This window comes from Amblyomma maculatum, chromosome 3 (genome assembly GCF_055883805.1).
Source record: "Amblyomma maculatum isolate TAMU_Amacu chromosome 3, ASM5588380v1, whole genome shotgun sequence".
In the NCBI taxonomy this organism is placed as follows: Eukaryota; Metazoa; Arthropoda; class Arachnida; order Ixodida; family Ixodidae; genus Amblyomma; species Amblyomma maculatum.
This window is the reverse complement of record NC_139346.1, coordinates 214892481-214917463: the sequence shown is the minus strand read 5'-3', so window position 1 is coordinate 214917463 and position 24983 is coordinate 214892481. Positions and strand designations below refer to the sequence as shown.

At 47.2% G+C, this 24983-nt stretch overlaps 1 protein-coding gene across 1 annotated transcript in view; it reads left to right on the top strand.

Annotated features, from left to right (window-relative positions):
- LOC146197683 (scoloptoxin SSD14-like) overlaps positions 1-24983 on the top strand; it is a 47024-nt gene that overhangs the window by 5725 nt on the left and 16316 nt on the right. Inside the window, exons 3-10 of the mRNA XM_084597225.1 lie at positions 1646-1743; positions 2173-2370; positions 3612-3749; positions 4711-4879; positions 9554-9717; positions 12340-12544; positions 13214-13289; positions 16118-16311. Of these exons, the coding sequence (XP_084453351.1) occupies positions 1646-1743; positions 2173-2370; positions 3612-3749; positions 4711-4879; positions 9554-9717; positions 12340-12544; positions 13214-13289; positions 16118-16311 (1242 nt within the window). The remainder of the gene's footprint in view (positions 1-1645; positions 1744-2172; positions 2371-3611; positions 3750-4710; positions 4880-9553; positions 9718-12339; positions 12545-13213; positions 13290-16117; positions 16312-24983) is intronic.

Here is a 24983-nt window from a genome sequence, read left to right as displayed (position 1 = left end):
TTAGGGAAGACAGGACGCTTGCTGCCCTTCTTGCAGCACGCCTGGTTTGGTTCATGGTATGAGATTAAACGCCCTCAGCTATTCACGCTATGAGGGGCGCTGCAGTGGAAGATACCTGATATTTTCCAATGCCTGTGGTTCTTAAACACGCGCCGAAATCACGCAGCCCATGGACGCCGCGCGACTTCCGCGGTCGGTATCGAACCCTGGTACCTGGCGTAGTCGTTCAGCTTTTTAAGCACTGAGCCTCAAAAGCGGAGCAAAATGTATTCTTCAGTTTTGCTGTATTAAGGGGGCAACCTTTTGCCAGATATATTGTCACATGTTTTGTGTCTCCTCTAAAGGGCCGAAGGAGAAGCGGAAGAGCAAGGGAACAAGCGCCATTTTATTAAGAGCAGCCACAACAACAAGCAGAAGTTGGTGGGCCTTGGGGGAGCGTTTCACAAGCCCATTTGTCTACGGATGGTACGCGTTGAATGCTGAAAATTGCAGGCACAGAGACGAGCAAGTTCTTTAATGGCGTCAGCTGTAAATTGGCGTCCAGAATACCTGGGGAAGGGGCCAACAAATACGGCTATCCACCGGTTACAGTTTGAACACTATGAAGAAGGGTCCAAGATGTCAATGCTCACTTGCAGAAATGATGCTGTCGAAGGTGCTAGAGTGCAGTGGTCCTGGTGGACGACATTTAGGTAGCTTGCAGCGCTGGCACTGTACACAATTGGCTTCATAACGAATCGTTGAAACGTGGCAGGGGCATTGCATAAGCTCGCAAAGGCCGTCAGGGGCTGCAAAATGCCGTCATTTCTTCGCCAGTTAGGGGCATCGGTATCTGCCAGCGACCGGATAACAATTCAACTGAGAAGAAATATGACGTTGAGTGAATGGAGTTAATGGCTTTACCCAGCACTTCCACCACAACTGTTACGTGCTGAGTACTTAACGGGGTGTTCATTTGCAAGGTAGGGACACGAACGCTTCCCCAAAGCCCACCAACTTTCGCTTCTTCCCCTGATCTCCGGCTTCTTCTTCGGCCCCTTCGAGAATACAGAAAGCCTTTGATTTGGTTTTATGGAGTTTAACGTCCAAAAATGGCTCAGGGTATGAGAGTCAGCGTAGTGGAGGGCTCTGAAACTTTCGACCACTTGGGGTCTGCAACGCGCGCTGACATCGTATATCACACGAGCGCCTAGCTTTTCGCCTCCATCGAAATGCGACCGCCGCGGCCAAGATTAGATCCCGTATCCTTTGCCACAGTAGTCGAGCGCCCTAACCACTGCACCACCATGGCGGGCTGACCCAAAGCACGTGACACTATTATTATCCAGTCGTACAATTTCTCAGTGTATATGCCCTTCCTTCTTAAGGGCGGGTATTATAACGTAGGCAGCGAACACAAAGCCAAATTGAAAGAATCTGATTCGTGTGGTACAGCAGCGTAGCGCTGATTATATGTTCTGTTCTTTAGCCCCGGTTGCCGAGAAAAAAACGTGGTACTGTTGGTCGGCCTGCAGCCCTGAGTATAGTTAATGTGAAGAACATGCTATTTTGTAGTCAGTACCGTACATCAAATATTTGTCTCAGACGTAGCTCAATGCGCAGATCAGTGCAACAACTTGTTGCATGCCACCTCGCTTGTCTGCAGGAAAGAAAAGCGTGCCTTTTCACTCATCGCCCGTGAGGTGGCGCCTGCTGCTGCAACCAGAGATATGTTCGTGGAAAACAGCACGCTCAGCACTATGGGTAATGCAATTCAAATAAATATTTTTGTAGTGAAACAAAAACGCCAAAAAAGAGGGCTAAAGTGCACTGCGAAATATATGTCCAATTTTCATCCATGGACCGAAAATTTTGATTTCATGTATTTTCCGTGGTTACTAATATCAAGAGTGTTTGCTTGACGGGAACTTTGAGAGCATATACTAAGTAGCATAATTCAGTCTGGAGGTAAAAAAAAAAATGCTCACAAATTTCAGTTAATAATGGGCTTTGGTATTTGGTTAAAGCGATGGAAAAAAAAAACGTACGTAGCTTCGAAGATTCGCCTTCGACGTACGTATCGCACTCCCAATTGCAGAGTCCTTCTGAAGCCTTTTGGGCGAATACAACTTGCATATACTCCTGGTACAAGTCTATAACATTGTTTATGATTATTTTGGAATGTATCCTTAGGCGGCCTCTCCATCGCCGTGCCTGGGGAGCTGCGTGGATATGCAGAACTGCACAAGCGCCTAGAGGGAAAGCTTCCTTGGAAGGAACTTTTCGAGGATGCCGTCCACTTGGCACGTCAAGGATTTCCAGTGGGGCATTTTATTCCGTACTCGCTCTGCTACGAAGCTCCCTACCTGTTCAGCTGCCCGGATGGACCATGTGACCCCCGATGGTAAAAGAAGTTCTGCTGCATCAGGAATACCCTGCCCCTAAAGGAAGTCTGAAAAAATTTGATGCCAATATTTTAATGCAACAGATCTGTAAATGGGGGTCTTTGGGTTACACGTATTAAGTTGAAAATTTTTTTCGTGTAGCCTATAATTTACAAATAGTTCCTAAATGGTGCCCTTTGCAGCTTCTTACGGCTGAGTATATTAGATAGAAATATGTGCCCACCACTAGATCCAGACTTTTAGTAAAGAACTGGTAGCCGACATTATAAACTGGAAGGCGATGAAGCAGAGATCCTCCGGCGAAACTAGTCGATGATGGCGGCAGCTTCACCTCACTTTATTTGCCTTAGAATTTCAAATGTTTCGTTTTCCCTTCGAGTCGTCTCATTGTCGTTAACATCCGCAGCAAGAGGAAAGGTTCGATTAGTCCCCAGCGTCAATTTAAATATTTTCCATCAAATTAAGAAGACCGAATAAGCCTTCTTCAGAAAGACTAGGAAACATATTTTCGGATACAAGGTCATTTGTATGAAGAGAATATTATAGTAAATGCATCCCCCTTCTAACATTCTGCGGCTCTCCATCAAACTACGTTTGCTAATTACATCTGCACACTTCTGTTCAGTTGCCTATTATAGACTTCTCGCAGGTTCCAAAGGACACTAATCCCCCCCCCCCCCCCCCACACACACACAGACATATATATATATATATATATATATATATATATATATATATATATATATATATATATATATATATATATATATATATATATTCTGACAAACAGAGAGCTCACACCGATCCATCACATAGCTCACACCGGTCCATCAGCGCCGAAGCCGCTGCCTCCGCGGCCAGTCACCACAATTCGGACCTCTTGCCACCCTGACGAGGACTACGCAGCCTCGACCGATGGTCCCACCGCAAATGGCCACAGATATACAGAAAGTAGGTCCCCGGCGCCCATTCTCTACCACACACCGTAAACACCGCCATCTTTCCACGACGACGTAAACGAAGATGCGGAGGACGGGCTGGACACCTTTGAGCAAATCGCCCGCTACAACGGCTGCACCGACGGCCATAAGCTCCATAACGCGTTTTATTTATTTTTTTTTTTTGAGCTCGAAGGCTCCGTTAGAACATGGTTCGAGAACCACGAAACCAATTTGTCCACCTGGGAGACATTTCGCCGAAATATCCTATATACATTCCCCAACGCAGACCGCCGGGAAGCTGCGCTTCCCTCCCGCAACCAGCGGACTAACGAAACCGTCCGCATGTATGTGGAGGACATGACGCGCCTCTTCAAGCATGCCGACACTTCCATGGCAGAGGAGAAGAAGCTTCGCCACCTTATGCGTAGGGGCAAGCAGGAGCTTTTTGACGGTCTTATGCGCAGTCCACCGCGTACTACTGCCGAATTCCTCATTAAGGCGACCACCATGGAAACAACGCTCCTGCAACGATCCCGGCAATACAATCTTGAGAGCACGCTTGGTCCCGCTGTTTCTTCGATGTCGCTAGGGAGCGATGTGGCCGTTTTACGTGACCTAATGAGGTCGATCGTCAGGGAGGAACTACAAGCCCTCCAGCTGCCTTCCAACGCGCCTTCTATTACATCGCTTTCGGAAGTCGTCCGTGATGAGGGGCGCCTAGCAGTGCAGCAACGACTCCCTGAGGGTCCTAGCTAGACTGATGTAAGACCTACCTATGCATCTGTTCTCAGCCGAGCGCCAGCACCTGGCTACAACGTCAATACCACGACTCAAGCAGTGTAGCTGTCTAGGTTTGCCCGTGTGGCTGCTCGACCAGCATATCAGCAGCCACGGAAATGTGAAGTGTGGCGTGCACCAGACCGGCTTCCCCTCTGCTACCACTGTGGTGAGGCGGGTGACCTTTACAGGGCCTGCCCATACCGCCGAGTGGGCCTACGTGGTTTCGCACCCGACGACACTTGCCCACGAAACGGCGAACTACCATTCGAAATCGAAGCTCACCTAATGGCCCGTCAGAGGCCTGGGACATACGGCCGATATGACTCTAGATCGTCGTCTCCTCGGCGTTACCGTTCCCCCAGCCCTCGCCGAGACGCCGGCTATCCTGAGCAGCGTTCTCCCAGTCCATGTTGGGAACTAATTCCAGCGGTCTCCGGAGGCAAGGCCGCTGCTGTCAGGAAAACTGAGTATCCTCCGCCGCCGATACTCCGAAACACTGATTTCTCCCAGGCGGCAAGGTAGCGACCGCATCCGGCGCGCTACCTCTGATTTGTGTGTGACAATTGATGGTACCGACGCTATCGCTTTACTTGACACATGTGCAGATTATTCGGTGATGAGCCACGCCCTCGCCCAGGACTTGAGAAAAGTTTTCCCGCTATGGTTGGGCCCCAGCATTCGCATGGCTGGAGGTCACCTCTTTAACCCGGCCGGAAGGAGCACAGCCCGAATCGACATCCGCGGTTTCGTGTACGTCGGTGAATTCGTCGTCTTGTACGACTTTTCGATAGATTTGATTCTGGGCGTCGACTTTCTGCAGGCAAACGGTGCTGTGATTGACCTACACGAGGCACGAGTCACATTCTCGACAAAGCGAGCCATGGCGCACAGTAACACAGAAGACCCAGGAGTCAACGCTCTGCGTATTGTTGAAGCCGAGGTAATGCTGCCACCATGGTCCAGTGTGCTGGTGTTAGTGAGGAACGACTGGTTTCACGACTACGAAGATATTGCAGACAGTAACCCTTCGCTGTTGCTCGAGAAGGGAGTGGCTATCGCGCGCGGTCTTGTCGAACTGAATAACGGCTGTGTGACAGTTTTCCCACCTCGCTAAGAGAACGGCTGTCGCCTTCCTCTACGATGTGGATGGGTTGCCGAATCTAGGCCCGTGAAGATGAACCTTCGCGACGATGCTGCACCACGTAGCGCCCTTCATAAGGTCAAAATCATCCCGATGTTGTCACCTCATCAGAAAAATCTTCGGTCGTCCCTTCTACTTATTTTTTAAAAATACTTTGCGACGAGCTCCAAGGTCGGACGGATGCCGGCAGCCAAGCATCGCATCGTCACCGATTCGGCCACGCCACCAGTTTGTCAGCGTCCATACCATTTTTCTCCTAAATAGCGGGAGGCTCTTAGAACGCAAGTCGATGAAATGCTTGCAGACGAAGTTGTACAGCCGTCAAGTCCGTGGGCGTCGCTGGCGGTTCCGGTGGAAAAGAAAGACAACACGTTACGATTTTGCGTTGATCACAAGAAACTGAATAATGTTACTAAAAAAGACGTGTACCCACTCCCCAGGATCGATGATGCACTTGACCGACACCGAAACAGCTGAACCAGGGAACGAGGGCACCAGGAACGGGCCTACACTTCAACGTAGTCTACTTCTTCCGATAGTGCTCCTTGTTCTTTTACCTCTAATGCACGTGTCAGTATTATGCATCGTTTTTTCCCGAAGAAAAACAGCCTTCTTGTCTGTCATAAGTTTTAAAGAAAAGCAATTCTTTTACCTTCACGCAAACGAAATCTCCGGCTAGAAATGGATAATATTTATTGCATCGACATCCAATGTAACATTTTTCTTATTCTATATTCAAGTTCCAGTACAGGTAGATTCATATATCTATGGCACTAAAGATTAAAGAAAAAAAACTGCAATACAATTAAGCATTGTCACTACTAGCAATCGTTAGAAATAGAATCCAAGCTATAGTGCTGGGAGGAGACCTCACCACCAATCAGTTTCCAAAGAACAGATGTACAGTTTTATTCTGTAACCACTGTCTGCGTTCAGGTTGTGTTGGTAATGAGTTATTACTATTTAATAGTTATGAATCCAACTGAGCATTAAATGGGTAAATCATGGTGTAAAATATGAGTACAACTGCCCATCACCGGCTACCTCGACACCTAATGGTTCAGTACCCCGCCGGGGTTGCGCAGTGGTTACGGCGCTCGACTACCGTTCCCAAGGATACGGGATTGAAACCCGGCCTCGGCGGCCGCTTTTCGAAGGAGGCGAAAAGCAAGGCGCCCATGTGCTGTGCGATGTCAGCGCACGTTAAACAATCCCAGGTGGTCGAAATTTCTGGAGTCCTTCACTACGGCGTCTCTGATAGCCTCAGTCGCTTGGGACGTTAAACCCCACAAACCAACGAACCTAATGGTTCAGCAGCTGCACTAAAATTTTGCATATGCCTCTGCACAACTGTCAGTAGCAAGACAAAATTGAGAAGAAAACTTCGGTGTGTCAAGGTCGCTTGTTTTCCTGTGCATATGCTGTTGACGAGAAACTGGCGAAACGACTTCAGCTGGGAGTGTAACAGTGACCCTGACCTGCTCTCCCGATGTTGCTACGCAGCTGTTCAAGATCCGCGATACAAAACAGGGTGCACTTAGCGCGGCAGGTGAATGTACTACACGTTTGTCGAAGCAAAAAAATTAATGCAGCCTGTCTGATGTCCTGATAGCCGTAGTTATATATGACTTTGGTGACTCAGGCTATACCATTATATCAAGGGTGGGTCTCGGTTTATAATTTTTTTTCTCGGCGTCGCGTGTTGAAAGTCATTTAGCAGCGTAATAGACATGAAACACAAAATAGCCCTCGCAAGAAGATGCTCTACGTAGCAGTAAAATGTTTATATTTTTGTTACTGACCCGCCTAACCCAGGTCCACCATCCACATTACACGCCTTACGGTCTGTCGACTTGGTGCTCCCTCGTAGCCATGGAGGAACAGCAATCACCTGTTTTAGTTTTTCAGCATGAAGCTGCATCGAATATAGTTTAAGCAGACCCCCTAGGACAATCAGTGAAGTACGGAATAAAGCCATAGCAAAAATAGGAAAACAAACCACTTGACGACCGAAACAACGCTGCAGGTGGGAAGTTTATTGCTTCTGCTCCGCCGCGCGCCCCCCTCCTGGGAAGGCAGCCGAGAAAAGCCAGGGGCCTTCTCCCACTCGACGAGAATGCCCCTTCTCCCGAAGCCACAGCCACTATGCGGAGATTGGAGGGAGGAGGGAGATGTTCCTTCCTTCCTTCCTTCCTTCCTTCCTTCCTTCCTTCCTTCCTTCCTTCCTTCCTTCCTTCCTTCCTTCCTTCCTTCCTTCCTTCCTTCCTTCCTTCCTTCCTTCCTTCCTTCCTTCCTTCCTTCCTTCCTTCCTTCCTTCCTTCCTTCCTTCCTTCCTTCCTTCCTTCCTTCCTTCCTTCCTTCCTTCCTTCCTTCCTTCCTTCCTTCCTTCCTTCCTTCCGCCGCCCTCCCCCTCTTCTTACCGACAATCTGATGCCGCTTGCTGGTGTGGTGGTGGTGACAAACATTTATTTACTCTTTGTACAAGGAGGTGTTTGGGCCGAGGCCCTATTGGCCCAGGCCCTCACAAATCTTGGTGAAGCTCCTATTCCGGAGCTCCAATGGCGTCGAACGCCACTCGCGCCATGGCGACCAAGGTCCGCTGGGACTGTGGGTCATGGCAGCTTAGCAGCGCCGCCTCCCAGGCCTCCCTAGAAAGGTGGGTAATGAAGGATTGGGAATGGTGGGGATTGAATGAACAGGCCCAGACCATGTGGAAAACGTCCGAGAAGATCGCTCCACACAGGCTGCAGTCCCCATCAAAGTCTGTATTGAAGTGCTTCAAGACTGCCGGGCACAGCATTGTGTTTGTAAAAATTTTGAGAAGGTGCCTTACGTCCGCTCTCCGGAGACCTTTACAAGGTTCCGGAAAGCGGCGGTGGCTATCCTTATATTATGGCATAATTTCTTTGAATGTAATAGGACATTGAGTGGGCTCGGAGTGGACTTCCCGAGCAAGTTTGAGTGCCCGGGGAGAGAGCGCGCGGGTCGCCTGATTGGCTAACTCATTGCCCAGGAGTCCCTGATGGCCCGGAGCCCAGATGAGATTACAGTTTGGAGGCTCGCTGGACCGACAGCAATTTTGTAGGATGTGCTTGGCTAGAGGAGGTATCCAACCCAGCGCATAATTCCGACAGGCCCCCTTGGAGTCGGTAATGATGTGTTTTCATCGTTTTCCTGTCCTCCGATCAAAACGGGTTATACGAACAATTCTCTCAGCAACCGTGTAGCCACGTTTCAGAGTAAGTCTTCTCGCGCGCCACTTCGACCTGTAGCCGCCGTGGCGCGCAGCAATCGGTCGCGCCGACGGCTGTGAATCCGTCGACTGAATTCGTAACCCGAGCCCTTTGAGGAGCCATGCGCGGCTGCGGGCTTTCACTGCTTTGCGGCGGACGCTACGTCACTGCTATGGGAAAGAGAGGGGGATAGAGACCGCAAAGCAGCCGTGTTCATCCTTCCTGCCTGGATGGTGACAACCACAGGAGTAACGGGCGCAGCCTTCTGTTGATCCAATATTTCGGCGGCAAATACTAATCAGCTTTCTGATGCTCAGAACCGCAAAGTTTACCTTTCTAAATTTTTCTCCTTGCTTCCTTATTTTTAATTAGGCGCCGCCTCCAAACTATTCAGCATAGCATTGGCTCTTTTTCCTCCTAAAAACGATGTTAATTACGACATGCTTTAGAAAATACATCCCAAAAACTTTGCCGGGTGACAACGTGCATCTGGTAGTCATATGAAACCGTCGCGGTGATATACGAAGGTCTCCAGGCAGAACATAATGTACCGGTGGTGGATCGAAGAATGTCTTTCAATGGCCTTCCGCTCATGTATCCGGCGCTCTGAATCTCGTTGGCATTCGTTAGCCAATTCTTTCATGCTCAGCGGAACTCCTGTACACGTTATTCCATCTACGAAACAGGGAATTTGCTTTTGTTAAGCAGTTAATGCTGTCCCTAAAAAGACACATTTTTTCATATGTGATGTCTGGTAATTCGGTAACATGAAACAAGCATGAAATTGGTCAAACCCACAAGTGGTACCCGCCATAAAAGTGGTGCTTCGTTAGGTAGCGAGATATGCTAGATTGCCCGAGTCCTTTTATGAATAAAGGTCGACCCATAAAAGGAAGAATGATGGTAGAGTATAGCCCGTGGCTTGCGCAAGGGAGCAGCTCGGAGCGACAGCAGTGCATTAGGAATATTCAAAAGTTCTTTACACTACTTGGATACTTCAAAATCTATCGAAGTAAGCGGTTACGTAGAAAGTCTCAGTCAGGAGCGCCATGTCATGCCCACTTTGTATCTCAGGAAGCCGTTCTGGAACTACCAGGAGATGAGGCCGCTCAAGGAAGGGGAGTTGCTCGTTCAGAGTGACCTGGCGTCCACGCTGGAGGCAATAGCTGAGAACGGACCGGATTATTTCTACGAAGGCGTGCTGGCCGAAGAAACGGTGCGAGAAATCAGCAAGCAAGGTAGGGATAACAAAGCAAAACGTGTCACAGGCATTTGATCAGGACGTGCAGAAAAACAGCGCAGAGGGCGACATGTAGAAGGGAACAGCACCGTAATAAATTCAGCGCTGTTGTTGTCCTCTTCTCCTCTCAGGCACGTTTTTGTTGCGTGCTTATATTACTGTTCGTCATGGTTCACCAACTCGCCCAATCAGCCGTTCTTCTACAGTGGTAATTTACTCTTCATGCTCGGTATTAGCCGTGTTTTAGGGTCTGTTCATTTCGAACTAGCAACTCTGCAAACGTCCATATTACAGCGAAACCTTATAACTATAATGCAATATGATATAAAGGTGTGCTGCTGAGTTTTGCCTAGGCGCAGTTTACGGCTTTCTCTATAGGACCTTGCATGAAACGAATGCCGTTTATCCAGGGCAAGTACCTTTCGTCTAATATCTTAAACCACAGTCTTTGGCGGGACGCTCTATATGCCTTTTTTCATAATTATGGATTACTTTTAGTGCTTTATGGAGGAAGCATAGAAAACAAAAAGCCAGTGGGGTTTATAAATACAGATCATACAACACCTGTAGATCTGTCCGTGTCAAATTATCGCGCTTCCGCTATGGTGTTTTATCTCGCGTGAATGTACAGCGCATCCTCTCTGCAGAGACACGCGTGTCGACCATGGAAGTTTCGCGAGAAATGGCGTGCTTTTCCAGGCGTCAATGTGAAGTGTGCTCCGTAACGAAGGCGTGTCGCTGCTCCTCTCACTACTACCAAGATGAAACACGCAGCCTATAAGTGGCCCTATAGGACGCCCTGTATTTCCTCTTATTGCAAAGTAAAGCGGGCATGATGCCATCCTCCACCTGTTAACCCCACCATATATAATCAAGGGCTTCATACATGAATGACGTCAGAAAGAGCGAGATTGAAAGGAAAACGAGCAATATGCGAGCAAGATTAATTACAGTCCGCCACAGTCTGGAAATGTTCAACTCATAAATTCAACTGCTTTTTAGTCATATAGCGCATGCTTGGGATCTAATCATAGGGAACTGGGAAGCATTTGCGACTGAATAATTAGAGAGGATGCAGAAAATTTGGCTCGCAATATGGGCCCCTAAAGAACTGTTACCGACATAACACAACGCCTTATCACAGGCACGTCCACGAAAACGCATATTGTCGGTGAGCTTAAAATGGTAAAAAAACAAAAAAACATGACCTGTTACCGAAAAAGCGTTAACTCCAATCGATGAAGGAAGGTGGAATGGGCCAGACATCAGGAAGTCAATCTGTGCAACTCGATGCCACTGTGAGATAAATGCAACAGTAATGGGGCGCACCGAAACCAATGGCTGTAAAATTGAGAAGAGCGGAGCAGAAAATGCAATCGAGAAGACTGCGATGTCCGGCAGTTCATTATCAGAAACCTGGAGACCCAGCAGATCAAAGAAAGGAATCATTTACTGTCACGTAATTTGTAGAAATGGGTTTTTAATTTTCGCAGTGGTCAGGATGAATACCTGCATGTGGAAGTGGAAACTGTCACGAACAAGCAGTCAGTTACATGGAGTTTTATGGCGCATAAGCAACGGCTACTATCATGCGCCAAACATAAACAGTCACAGCACTGTAAAACAGGAAGGGACGTACGAGAATGCAAGACGTGATGGAGTGTTTCTCGAAAGGAAAAGCTGTTCCAAACTTATATTCCCGGTGATCGAATTGCCATTTCGTGCATATAGTGTGCATATCAACATTTTTTTTTCTTACCCCGTTGCCGTATTCGCAACTGCTGCTTGTTGTGTCAGGCTTGGGAATGTCATAAACGATATAGCTAGGTACGACGATTAAGTTGCTAAGAGGAGTTTGGCCAGCAGCAAATTGTTCCGTTATGTATTTACATGGGCCCCACTGCGGTGGCGCAGTAGCGATGACGCTCGGCTCTTCAGCAAGAGGTCACGAGGCCGAATTCTGGCCGCGGCGATTGCGTTTGAAGGCAAGGAGTAATGCAAAAACATCTGCGGGCTCTGCAGTGCGAATTAAAAGGCTCCATGCGGTAAAAATTGGTTTCCCCCCTTCCCCCTCCCGGCCACATCGCCTGTACGTACAATTTTGGAAACTTATACCCTGCGTACCGTACCATACACCTTTGCCGTACCCTGCCATGCTATGCCGTACCGTACCATACCATACCATACCATACCATACCATACCATACCATACCATACCATACCATACCATACCATACCATACCATACCATACCATACCAAACCATACCATACCATACCATACCATACCATACCATACCATACCATACCATACCATACCATACCATGCCATACCACACCATACCATACCATACCATACCATACCATACCATACCATACCATACCATACCATACCATACCATACCATACCATGCCATACCACACCATACCAAACCATACCATACTACACCTATCATTCTGTTTCTAACATACAGTTAGAATGACGGCGTAGTACAAATTTTGATTACGTTTACTCTATTTTCGTCACAATCGATGCTATCCTAATCGAGATATCAACCTTTTCCCGATGAAGAAATAAGCTTTTCGAGTACGCAGCCCGCAGTTATTTTATCTTTACTACAGGAGCCATCCTGACCGTGGACGACCTGCGCTCGTATTGGCCTACCTGGGTTCCGGCCATCAACGTTACTCTTCAAGATGGCCGAGTGCTGCACACGGTGCCACCCCCGGGAGGCGGCGCAGTGTACGCGAATATTATGGCCATCATGGACGCCTTCCGCAACAACGCCAGCGCTTTGCTTGAAGACAACGTGCTCACGCTTCATCGGTACGAAGTAGATTGATTTTCGTGCACCTGAGAAAAAAGCAAGGCTGGAGTTTTGCGATTTTAGGAGCCTGTGCTGGAATGCATAGGGAGGTTAGCTCTGCACTGCAGCGTCATCCATATACATTCCTTTTCTGATTATCGAACATTATTTAGGGTTTAGCACACAAGAAACACTAGATATCAGCACCACGAGGTAATTAAATTAAACGATTATGAAAGCAGGCGAAAAGATGCGCGTAAGGAGTAAATTTTGTAAGCGAAATGCCATGGCTACTTGTGCATGAAAATGTTTCCCGATATGTGGGCGCATGAAAAATGCAGAAAGAAAAACATTGTCACGTATGTATAGCGATCCGAATTTGCCTCCAAAAATAGCCCGTTATGTCGATCTCTCGTTTTCTTCCTACCATCCAATGACTACGATGGAAAGATAAAGATTATACGCATTCCCGGAAGTTGCCATTTTCATTTCCTGATACGTGAAGGCGCGCATACTTTTTTCACTTGTGCTAAATACTTTTATTCCTCTGGACCAGAGAAATCGACAAGGAATACGACATGGTTTGTAACTAGATACTCGATTTCTGCCGTCCTCACTAGAGACAAACACGTTTCCGAAATACAAGGAACGTGTAAAATGGTTTGCATTCTTGTTCTTTCTCACGGCAGCTTCATCGAGGCATGCAAGTTCGCTTACGCCAGTAGGTCTCAGCTTGGTGACCCTCTCTACGTGAACGTTGAAGATGTGAGTATAATTGGCGATTTTTATTACCTTTTAAATGGAGCGAAACTTTTTACTTCTTCCCTCAAACAGCATCCCATTGATTTCTCAAGGGCACTGGATACAATCCCGAACGCGGTGGCCACTTTTCGATAGAGGCGTAAAACAAGCCCGTGTGCTGTGTAATGTCAGCATACGTTAAAGAACCCCGGGTGGTCGACATTTCCGGAGCTTCCACTGCTTCATTCCTTATAACGCGAGTTGCTTTGGAATGTTAAACCTTGCAAAACAAACGAAACTAAACCATTTATTTCTATTCAAAAAGATATCGTTGGTTTCATTAGCTGCGATGAGGAAAATATTGCGGCTTTTGTTTGACTTCAGAAAACATATTCCTGCTGCGAAATGTACCACGGAATGTACCGTGGAAGCGAAAATTTATTTATTTATTTATTTATTTATTTATTTATTTATTTATTTATTTATTTATTTATTTATTTATTTATTTATTTATTTATTTATTTATTTATTAGTGCCTCAAATCCCTCTGGTGAGGGATAATACTTGAGAGATGGGCATAATGTTCATAATGCTCAAGTGAAAAGTCGTTCAATAGCAGTCTTGAAGAGATCTGGGTCGGAGTGGTGCACACCTTTGGCAGGCAGATTCTCCCTGTCCCGAGCGGTCCCTACAAAGAAGAAATGAAGATAGGCAGCAGTCTGTGCTGGGGGTGGATAGATGGCGTTTGGGTGACTGGTGTGGCTTGACTGTCGATGAGCTGGTAAAATTGCTGAAAAATTTAGTGTGTGATAAAGTTTGTGAAAAAAAAAAACAATCTGACCATGCAACGTCTCTTATAGTCTTTCATTAAGATTATAGAGATTCGCTCATGACTAAAGTGCAGTGACACTGGTGTTATAGGAGTAGGCCGAAACAATAAACCTGGCAGCGCTATTAAGAATAGCTTGCAGGGTGTTCCCAAGATTAGATTGATGGGGGTTCCAGAATGAGCATTCGTATGCTATTTTAGGACGGCCGAATGTGAGAAAAGGTAATGTTTTCACGGATGCGGAAGCTAGGCCCAGGTTTCGATGCAGGCAACCAAGAGTGCGATTGGCTTCATTAGTGATGTTCATTATGTGTTCAGATCAAGTTAATGTAGCAGAAAGGGGGACGCAAGACTGAACACATAATATTTACGAGCCGCAAATGTGTAAGCAGATGTTTGATAGTTTCTCCGGTGCAAAAAAGAGAGCAGTGGCGTTTTGTTAGGGCTTAGGCATATTAACCATTTTGCGCTCCAAATTTCAATTCGTTTAATATCATCTTGTAAAATGGTAGAGTCAGTAACGTTATGAATGGGACGATAAATTACGCAGTCGTCTGCAAATAAGCGAATGTTAGAAGATATGTTACTAGGCAGGTGATTAATGTATATTGCAAAGAGGAACGGTCCGATCACTGTACTTTGGGGGATTCCAGAGGTCTAGAATGGAAGACGAGGAGCGTTCGTTAGTATACACAAATTTTTTTCAGTTGGTAATGAAGCTAGACACTCACTCTAATACAAGGGGGATAATCTGTAATCTTGAAAGTTTAAGGATTAATCTTTGATGCCGAACTTTATCCAATGCCTTTTCAAAATCAAGGAAGAGAGCATCTACAGGTGCGTTCAAATCTAGGTTAGAGCTTATGTCACCTATAAATGAAGCTTGCTGAGTATCGAATGAAAGGCCTTTGATAAAACCATGTTGGTTATGATTGAAGAAAGTACCACGTATTAAATATAATACTATGTGAGAGTACAGTACGTGTTCCATTATCTTTGAGCAAGCATTTGTTAGTGAAATAGGATGATAACTAGAACACAAAGATGAAGAGCCCTTTTTCGTGATTGGAATTACCTTGGCCACCTTCCAATATTCCGGACCACTCCTGATGACGACTGCTGGAAAATATGGCGTAGTATCGCACTCGCAGTAGTTTTTGTGTGTTTTAGTACTTTCGTCTTCATGCCATCAACACCACATGAGGACGTCAGTTTTAGTGATTCAGTAATGTTCTTGATATCAGAAGGACTAAAGATGATGTCTTGCATGACCGCCTGTGTGAAATGAGGAAACTCTCATAAATTGTGAACACTTTCTTCGGTGAATACAGAGCAAAATGCACGGTTAAGTTTTTCGGCTGTTTAGCCGTCTGGTCGTACAGGTGTAATGGCTGTGAGCCTTTTGGGTCAATTACACTGCAAAAACTGTACCTACGTTGTTACTATGCGCCCTTTGTTTCATTTTTTTGTGTTGTAGTCTTTTCCCCCCTCAAAGAAGAAAGACACGCACAAGGCGAAAAATGGTCCCAGGTTTAAAGTGCTAAGTTTAGTACCACTTATGTGTTCTGACATGCGTTGCCTTTATTTAGGTTTGATCAGCTTGATTTAGCTTTTCGTAACTTGGTCTCATTTTTATTAATCTCTAAATATTTGTCTCTAATATCTCACACATACAATCATTAGCTTCAATATTACCTGAAAGACAACCGTACATAGGTACATGAATAATAAGTGCGTCTTTAACGAAGCCGTACGAAGTTGCCGGCGTAGCGTATGAAAGAGCGCTGAACGAGGCTACCAGATTTTGACTCCAATCTTATCTGGCATTTTGAAATAGCCGCCTTAGTAAGCAGCTCCGTCTAATTCGGTCACGTCACGTGCTCTTTTGACGTCACAGAATCCGCTGACCAGTCATTGCCCTGTCATGTTACCTGCCAACTATACCCCTGCCCTGTGATTCATCTATAGTGCTGACACACTAAAAAATACATGAGGGCAATCAGTTGTTTTTTATGACTTGCAGGTAGTACGGTATCTCACCTCGTGGGACTGCGCAAACGTGACCCGCTGGCAGATCGACGACGACCGCACATACCACGACCCAGCCCACTATGGCATGGTCACCCAGTCTCCGCCACCCGACCACGGCACAGCGCACCTCTCGCTCTGGGGTGCCAGCGGAGACGTACTAAGCGTAACCACCACCATCAATGGATAGTGAGGAAACAGTCTCAAAATGTTCCATCTTCTATCCTTTTAAATGTTTGCTACTTGGAAGACCAGCTCTTTAATATAAAATTATGGAGTTTCGCTCTCCGATGTCGGACTATCGGTGTAGGTTCGATAGAAGAAACGGCGAGATTGTCCAGTGAGGGGAAAGCTGTGAAGTCAGTAGAGAGGAGAGGGGAGGTTGTCATGAAAACAAACCTGCTGCTCGAAAAGCTAAGGCAAGAGAGGGAAAGCACTGAGCAGCCGGAAATCATAGAACGTTGATCTCAGGGAAGGGGAAGCCAGCCGCGAGTTAGCAGGAGACAATGCTCCTTGGTTGCGCCTTTCAGAGGATGCCTCTTTGTGCAGCGAAAGTTCATCCTCTAAGTGAAACTTGTGCAATTCACTTCTGCCATTTCCTTAAAGTCCGCCCTGAAGCTAGAAACAAGCGTAATTAAAATTAGTAAAATACATATTTTCATTACTTCTTTATCTATTTATCCAAAACTGATTTTAGTCCACTTCGTTTTCTTCTTTTGTTGTTGGGTTGGTTGAGATGCTATAGCCGTATTGAAAAGTAAGTAAATTGACGCTGGAACTATGTTACCCGTTAGAGTAGCCAGGACTTAGTCTTGAGACCGATCTCAGCAACATCTGTTACATGCCAGGTGATTATATTCATGAAATGCTTTTAGCCCTCGTTATAGGCTTTCTGTGCTCAGAAAGAAAGCTGACATCGCTTAGGCTGGTGAACAATGCGAAGAAGACACGGGTGAAAGAGAACTCACCACGTGCCCCTTTTATTTCGCGCTGTTAACCACCCTTGGCAATTTTGAATAATAGCCTAGCTTGTAATTCTTTACGCAGAAGCCGAACACAGACCCGAACCAAAGCGAATTGTAAAGAAACTGAGTTCGTCCCTGCTGCCTACGTGCTGCACTGCTGTCGAAGCAGAGCTATGCGCCACCAATGCCTCGAGAATGTGCTTCGGCGGTTACTGCGCATCTGCGTGCCACCTAGTACTGAACATTTAGACCTATCGCTGCAGCCATGTAGCCCATGCGATTGCTGCAGCAACAGATGCTTCCGATTTCCCAATTACCATGTAACTTGTTTTTAAAACTCTTTAGTCGACAATGTGGTGCGATATATCGAACGTCAAAAATATGCATCTCAAAGTTCGCTGACTTTGCTTTCCCTCATTGATTATGTATAAAACTGCATCGCTAGCTCTTATTATGCATAGCATGCAGATGTTTGAGTATTTTATGACTTAGCAATTGCAGGGATTGTGCTCCCTCGATCACCTTGAGCACGCTGCCGCTTGCTGTTTTGCTCGTAGAGACCGCCTGTGGGGTCACTGCCCATACAAAAATTGTCTATGTACTTCAATGGAAAAGCTGACGGTTAGCTATGTCTATCTATGAACTTTTACAGTCAGCAATAAAGTGCCATTTGAATATCTAAAGGCAGCTCTAAAGCATACAAAATCTCTTTAGCTAACCATAGAGAAACTGATGGTCGCGAAGCTATAGAGTATTAGCCATACAGTTACCTTTAGCTGCCTATAGAGATGGCATTGGTTCTAAAGACTTGAAATCATAGAATCAGTTTTAGCAAGCTATTGAATAGTAGACACACAGTTATCTTTAGTTGTCTATAGATATGTAGCTGCCTTGAAAGCTACTGACTGCAAGTTGCTTTAGCTGGCTTTAGAAAAGTGTATGCTCATTTAGCTATAGACAATAGTTATACTATCATATTTAGCTGTCTATAGAAATGCAAATGGCGCAAAAGCTGCAGACTGCAAGCTATATAAGCTGTTTTAGCTGGCTATAGAACAATGTATGCTCCTGAAGCTATAGACTAATGTCATACAGTTATTTTAGCTTTCTATAGAAATGTCAATGCCTCTAGAGCTACTGAGTGTAAGCCATATAAGCTGTTTTATTTGGCTATAGAATCGTGTATGCTCCTGAAGCTATAGACTAGTAGTCATATAGATATCTTCTGGTGTCTATGGAAATGTGAATGCACCCAAAGCTGCAAACCTCAAGTCATATAAGCAGTTTTAGCTAGCTATAGAAAAATTCCTAGAATGATAGACTAGTATTAAAACAGTTACCTTTAGGTGTCTATAGAGGTGTAAATGCCTCTAAAGCAACAGACTGCAAGCGATATAAACGGGTTTACCTAGATATAGAATAATATATATTCCAAAAGCTATAGACTACCAGTCATACACCTTTATTTAGCACTTTATATAAAGTCGGGATTGCATAGGATATGAAGGTGCATATATCGCCGGTTCGAATCGCTCGTACTTAGCATCCGACTTGACTAAGATTTGCGTGCTATATGCAACGAGAAATCGTATGACACCACACGGAGCGATGCGTGATGAGCGGTTGCTTCACAATTTTGATATGCATTTCAAGAAGACATAACCGAATACATACAAGGAAACACACATTTGAAGGCCCGTATATGATCGGATCGAATCCCTCTCGTTAGCTGCCTTGAGGTTGAGGCAGCTGGCCATATATTATATGGTATGGAAAATCATGTCCTTAGCGCAGTGCAGTGCGACAAACGGATTTTGTGACAGTCTTGGTACAATTGGTATGACCACTGTCGCCCAATGGAAGTCCGCCTGTGGCGAGTACCTCCGTGGTGACCACTGGCCGGTTTTCGGTTATTTAGGCAGTAGTTGAATTAATATTTCGGTAGTGAATATTTCGGTTCGGTGAATAATTTGTCTGTGTCTCTCGTTTCGATGCGAGCGCTTCTCAGGCGCTGAAGGTTCAAGCTTAGCGGGCGTTCCTGCGTGTTTCACGTCAAGGGTGTCTCGTGATTTCGTCACCATGGCGCCCTCAACGCCATGGAGTCCTTCGAAGACTTTGGTCGTCGACATAGTCGCCCCTGCGGGGACCAGTCCCGAGACCACCGTCCACGCGGCGACTTCAATAGTGGGTTTACCTGAAGCTTACTTCGTCCAGCATATGGGCGCCCAGTCCTTTCAAGTGACAGTGAAGAGCATGGCATCCATGTCTCTAATCGTTGACGCCGGCCGCCTCGTAACGGCAGCGAGCGTATACCCATTGCCTCTGTTGGGCCTCAAGTGACTACCGTGCCCTGTCTCCTGGTACACTGGCGGAACGAACGACCAGTAGTGGTGACGTGGCGTTTGACAAGCATATGGCTGGTCCATCGCAGCCTGAGATTGCTTGCGCGACCACGGCGTCAGCCGTGGTGCCCCCCGGATTCTCGTGTGAGCTTTCTGGTATCAAGGCAGCTCCTACCACATCGTCATCGGAACCTCCGGGCATGTCTAAATTTCGCGGCGTCCAGGCCAAGCATGGAGTTTGGCATGGAGTTTTTGGCTCCACCGCAAGCCCGCTGTGCCTTGAGAACGCAGGCTGGTCGTGTCACGAAGCTGGCGGCGACGCCGGCCACTGCTTGAGTTTCTAAGATTCGTGGAGCCTTGGAGAAGCCAACGGGATGCATGAAGAAGCTACCGGAATTGCGAAAGGACTTAAAGGATTCATCTGTAGTTGTGAGCCAAGAAAGGGATGTGGACGATTCCAGCAGCTCTTTCAGCCTTGGTGTCGGACACTCCTCGATTCCTACTACACTCAGTGAATGTGATATGGACATCGAGCTCCAGCGAGAACGGAATAAGCGCTGTGTTTCGTCGCTGACCTCAGGATCGGACATGGCACAAGAACGTCGCCCGGAGGAACACCCTCCTAAGAAGTCCCGTACTTTTTCAGGAAAGCCGGGAAGCTGCGCTTAATGCGAGTGCAAAGCACCTTCGTGGTGCCACCTCAGGGAGCGCATCGGCCTTGATTGCGTTTCGAACGCAATACCCGATATAACATTAGGACTCTAAATTCTTTCTTTAAACGCCCAGGGGTTTAGGAGACGCGAAAACCGACAGAAATAGTAGATTTGGCTTTAAGAACAAACTGTGATATCTATAGTTTTCAAGAAACAAATTTTACTACTCTTTCTGATGTGTTGCCCTTAAAGCGCAAGTTTCATTTGGAGTGCTTCGTTTCGTTCGCCACTTCACGGTCGAGTGGTGCCGGAATTGCGGTGCTCAACAGATCCCTTTTGCGCGATCGCCACATCTCATATGACGTTTCTGGGCGTGTGCTAGCGTTCGATTGCCTATATTTGGCTGTGAGGGTGCGCATCTTGTGCATTTATGCTCCGGGGAACGCGAGCCTTACTAAACCCTTCTTTAATGGGTTGGATGTTTACTTTTTAGACAGCCGCCATGTAAAACAGTGGGTGATTTTAATTGTGTCATAGGCTCATACTTAGGCGTTCAAGACCCTGGTTGAGGGCGACCGACTTGGAACGCACGTGCACTGCAGCGCCTGAATCAGCATTTTGCGCTCCTTGATGCTCCCCAACTCATGCATGGGTGGCGTTTCTGCTGGGCATGACGTCGTGGTTCATTTGCGAGCAGGCTAGACTGCACATATGTGCCGCAGTTCCTTTATACGTATGTTTCGGCTATGGATGTTGTGATCTTACCTGAGACGCCCATCCATATTTCTGACCAGCGTCCAGTTATGTTCAGTCTTTCCTTTCCTAGCGCTGGCTCATTTCGTCCGTCACGTTTACATGCGCGTACTGCCCGATTCGCGTTCGCGTGAGAGCTTGTCGCGAGCTTTACGCGCCTCGCTTACTGACAGTGGCCGAAATGAATGGGACACGCTCAAATCAATGTGACACATTCACAGTTTGGTAGAGGGTCGTGCACTATGTCGTCGCGTGTCTCAGAAGCTGGTGCGAAGATCCGCATAGCGTACATTCCTCTCTGATGCGATCCTGGTGCGACGAGTTACGTAGCCTTATTAGAGCCTCATCCCTTCCGATAGCGGCCTGGCGTGGGAGATGTAGTCCATCTGCACACCTTGAGGTGCTTCGATTTGCGCGGAGGCGGTGGTGAAGACTTTTATTGCCCTGAAGAGATGACACCAGAGTTCCGGTACCACTCGCAGGCGTCCAGGGAGACCGATGTCACCCTGACGGGCACGGGTTAGTAGACGAAGCGGTTTGCCGCTTCAGTTGCCAGACAGACAATGTTGGCCTGTGTCGCCGGGTCTTCACTATGAAACATGGTCTCCCATGCGTCTGCCTCCTGGAATAAATTGTATCCCGGGAAGTGAATGCACTCCCAGAGGATATGTTTGTACCCGTCACACGGACAGTTTCGATCCTCACTGAACTCGATCTGCATTCGACTCAATGCAGATCGAGGTTGTCACACGGAAACTTTCACGGGAGGTTGTTACACGGCAATCGAGCTCGATCCTGCTTGACTTCAAGCTGCTTCCTCAAGCACCCTTGAGATTTCAAGCGCACTCGAAAGCGGTCGTCGACACCCTCGTCATCAGTACGCTCTAAAACGCACACGAGGAATATTTCTCAATGCTCATTGAAAACGTCCGTGTAGCACGGGATATGCTTCAATCCTTCTTGAAAACCTCAATGCAGGTCGAGTTCAATGAGGATTGAAAGTGACCATGTGACAGAGGTATTAGAGTGTCTATATCGTTACAGAATTTGCAGAATTGGTCCTCCGGATTTCCCGTTTGCGTGAGCTATCTCCATCTGGGAGACATGTGGTTCTTACATCCATAGCTTAGCGTTGAGCGGAGCGCCCCCCTCTGCGTCCCATAAAACCCGAGATTGTATGTGTTTCTTGACGCCCTTTAAAGGCACGGCGTCTTCAGATATTACGATTGATGTGGTGGGGGTGAACTCTATATTACTTCCAAAAATGAGCACCCCCCTCTGCGTCCCATAAAACATTGGATTGTATGCGTTTCTTGACGCACTTTAAAGTCACGGCGTCTTCAGGTATTACGATTAATGTAGGAATGGTGGTGGTGGTGAACTTTTTAATACTCCCAAAAACAGGAGACCAGTCCAAGGACGGGTTGCGCTGGCTTAGACGCATCAAATGTTAGCTGGGTTGCCGCTGCTCGGACTGGAGATGCATGTGCTTTGTGCATTTCCCACTTTAGAAGAGGTAAAGATAGCTTTAGAGTCAATGAAGCACGGGTCAGTGCCTGAGCCTGATGGGCTTCCTATGAAATTTCATTTGGGTTTCGAGGACGCTGTTGGTCCAGCACTGACAAATGTTCTTCGACAGTGCTTTGAGCATTTAGATTTTCCGGCCAGTTTTCGCAGAGGGCAAATAATTGTGATCCCAAAACGTGACATTGGGTCATCTCGTCCAGAAGAGAGGAGGCTGATTACGCTTCTAAACGTAGACCACAGAGCTCTCGCAGCCATCGTGGTTCGGCGCTTGAGAAATGTAATGGCCTCCCTTATTGGTTGTCATTAGGTGCGCTCTGTTCCTGGCAAGGAAATACATAGGTTGTCGTATACCACTCGTGACATTATTGATTACACACAGAGACGCTTAGCTAGTAGTATGCTTGTTTCTTTGGATCAAAGAAACCTTTTGACCGGCTGGAACATGGCTACATATTCGGCGTTCTGGATGGTTTTCAGTTTCCGCTAAATTTCATACGTTTAATTAAAAGCATGTATGATGGCATTCAAAGCACACTGATGATGGATAGGTGGGAAAGCGCCCCTTTCCCTGTGACCCGTGATGTCCGGCAAGGTTTTCCCCTCTCGCCTCGTTTGTTTACTCTCAGCTTAGAGCAAGCTTATTTGAGGACGATCATTACCAAAGTATCCGTGGTCCCCCTCTCCCTGTGCGTCAGACGCTGCGTGTGGCTGCTTACGCGGATGACATTACGTTGTATCTGTGTAATGAAACGAGCCTGCTGCATTGCCTTCATATTTTTGACAGGTAAGGCAAGGTGTCTGGGGCGGACCTTAATTATGAAAAAAAAAGTATATATTTTCTGATTGGCAAGCCAGAAGCGCTCCTCAATGGTGCCCTACAAATTACGCACAGATCCGCCATCCGAATTCTTGGCATTGATTATGAGGCACGTGGGATAGCAGCTTCAGTGTGGACTTCCGTCTTAAACGAGGTGGTGGTGAAAAACTTTATGCCATATCGGGAGCCTTAAGTGGGTACATCTTAACGACGGGTCGCCTCTTGGCTGCGTGTTGTGACCGGCCGGAAGCTGGTGCTCTTCAGCGACTCCCGAAGACCACTCCGCCAGCTGCTTTTGAAAGGCTGGGTCAGAGCTGGACACTACAGCCTCCCATCGCTCTAGGTCGGAGAGTTACCAAGTGGCTGGAGGATGGAACTCTGAGCATTTAATCATAGTATTGCCGCGAAACCTTCCAAACTGCATTTGTTGTTTTTTAGCAGCCGCCGGCATGCGGCCTTATCACTGTGATTATCACTGCTCGGGTGGTAAATATGGCGAGGGCGACCACCACCTCCTCCGCCTCTATGGAAGTGGAATCAAGAGTAGTGCCAGCCGCGACCAGTTGCAGTGAGTTGGAGACAGCGGCATATGTAGGGCGGGAGAAGAGGAGGAGTATGAGGCAGCGTCGACGTTAAGTCTCTGGATGGAAGCCATAGTGTTTGTGAAGCGCTGCGCGTGCCTTGCGGTGAACTACATGATGCTCTGGGTGCATCCTCGTAGGTAGGGGATGCTCCGTGACAACGCAGTGTATCGGCGGGGGAAGTGTACGTTGTGGAGAGCTGTGACCGGGAGGTGAGAGATATATGCGAGCAAGGACGTTTTGGCCACTGAGGGTAGATGATAGCCGCTGCAACTAGGCTGAGCGGGGGGCTTCCGTGAGCTTATCCAGGGAGTTATGAATGTTCATGTGAAGAAAGCATTCATTAGAGGTGTAACGCGGTAAATTGAGGGTGGCCATGTACGCCTGTCGGATGAGGGCGTTAACCTTGTCTTTGTCCGCCCGCGTGAGGAAGAGGTAGTGGAGGGAGTATACAACATGGCTCAGAACAAAGGCCTGTACCAGGCGTCTCAGGTCATACTCGAGCATGCCACGATGGCGGTTGGCTATGCGGCGAATGAGGCTGATTGTTGATGAGCTATCACCGTCAGCTTAGTGATGGTGGCAGTATTCTTGCCATTGTTTTGTATCAGGATGTCTTCAATTGTCACGAAGATGGGGGAAGGAGGGCAGCTGTCTTAGACACATCTTCGAGGTCGGATTATGAGAAGCTCCGATTGGGTAGGGGAACAAGCCAAGCCGACATTTGCGGCAAATGATACTACAATGTCTGCTACGGCCTATAATGTATCTTCTATGGTGCCAATGTTACCTGTGATGGCCCACAGTGTAATATAATCGGCGTAGAAGAAGTGGGACAGGGCAGTTATTCGGTTAAGGGCGTGTGCCATGGGGATAAGAGTAATATTAAAGAGAAGTGGAGAGAGGAGAGAGCCCTCAGGGGTGCGAATGCTACCGAGCTTGAAAGAGGGAGATGAGAGGGAGCGGAAGGTGATTTCAGCAGTGCGGTGACGAAGAAAGGCGGATATGTACTGGTCGACGTGCGAGCCGACTTGAAGCGACGAAAGAGCATGTAATATGGCAGCGTACGTGGCGTGCGTTATCAAATGCTTTTGTGAGGTCTAGGTTAAGAATTTCTCGGGAGCGCTTTGCGTGGCGGGGGTGAAGGACATCATCTAAGGTACGAAGCAAGATGGCTACAGCCAGTGCCTTTGAAATACCCATGCTGGAGAAACGCTACCTTG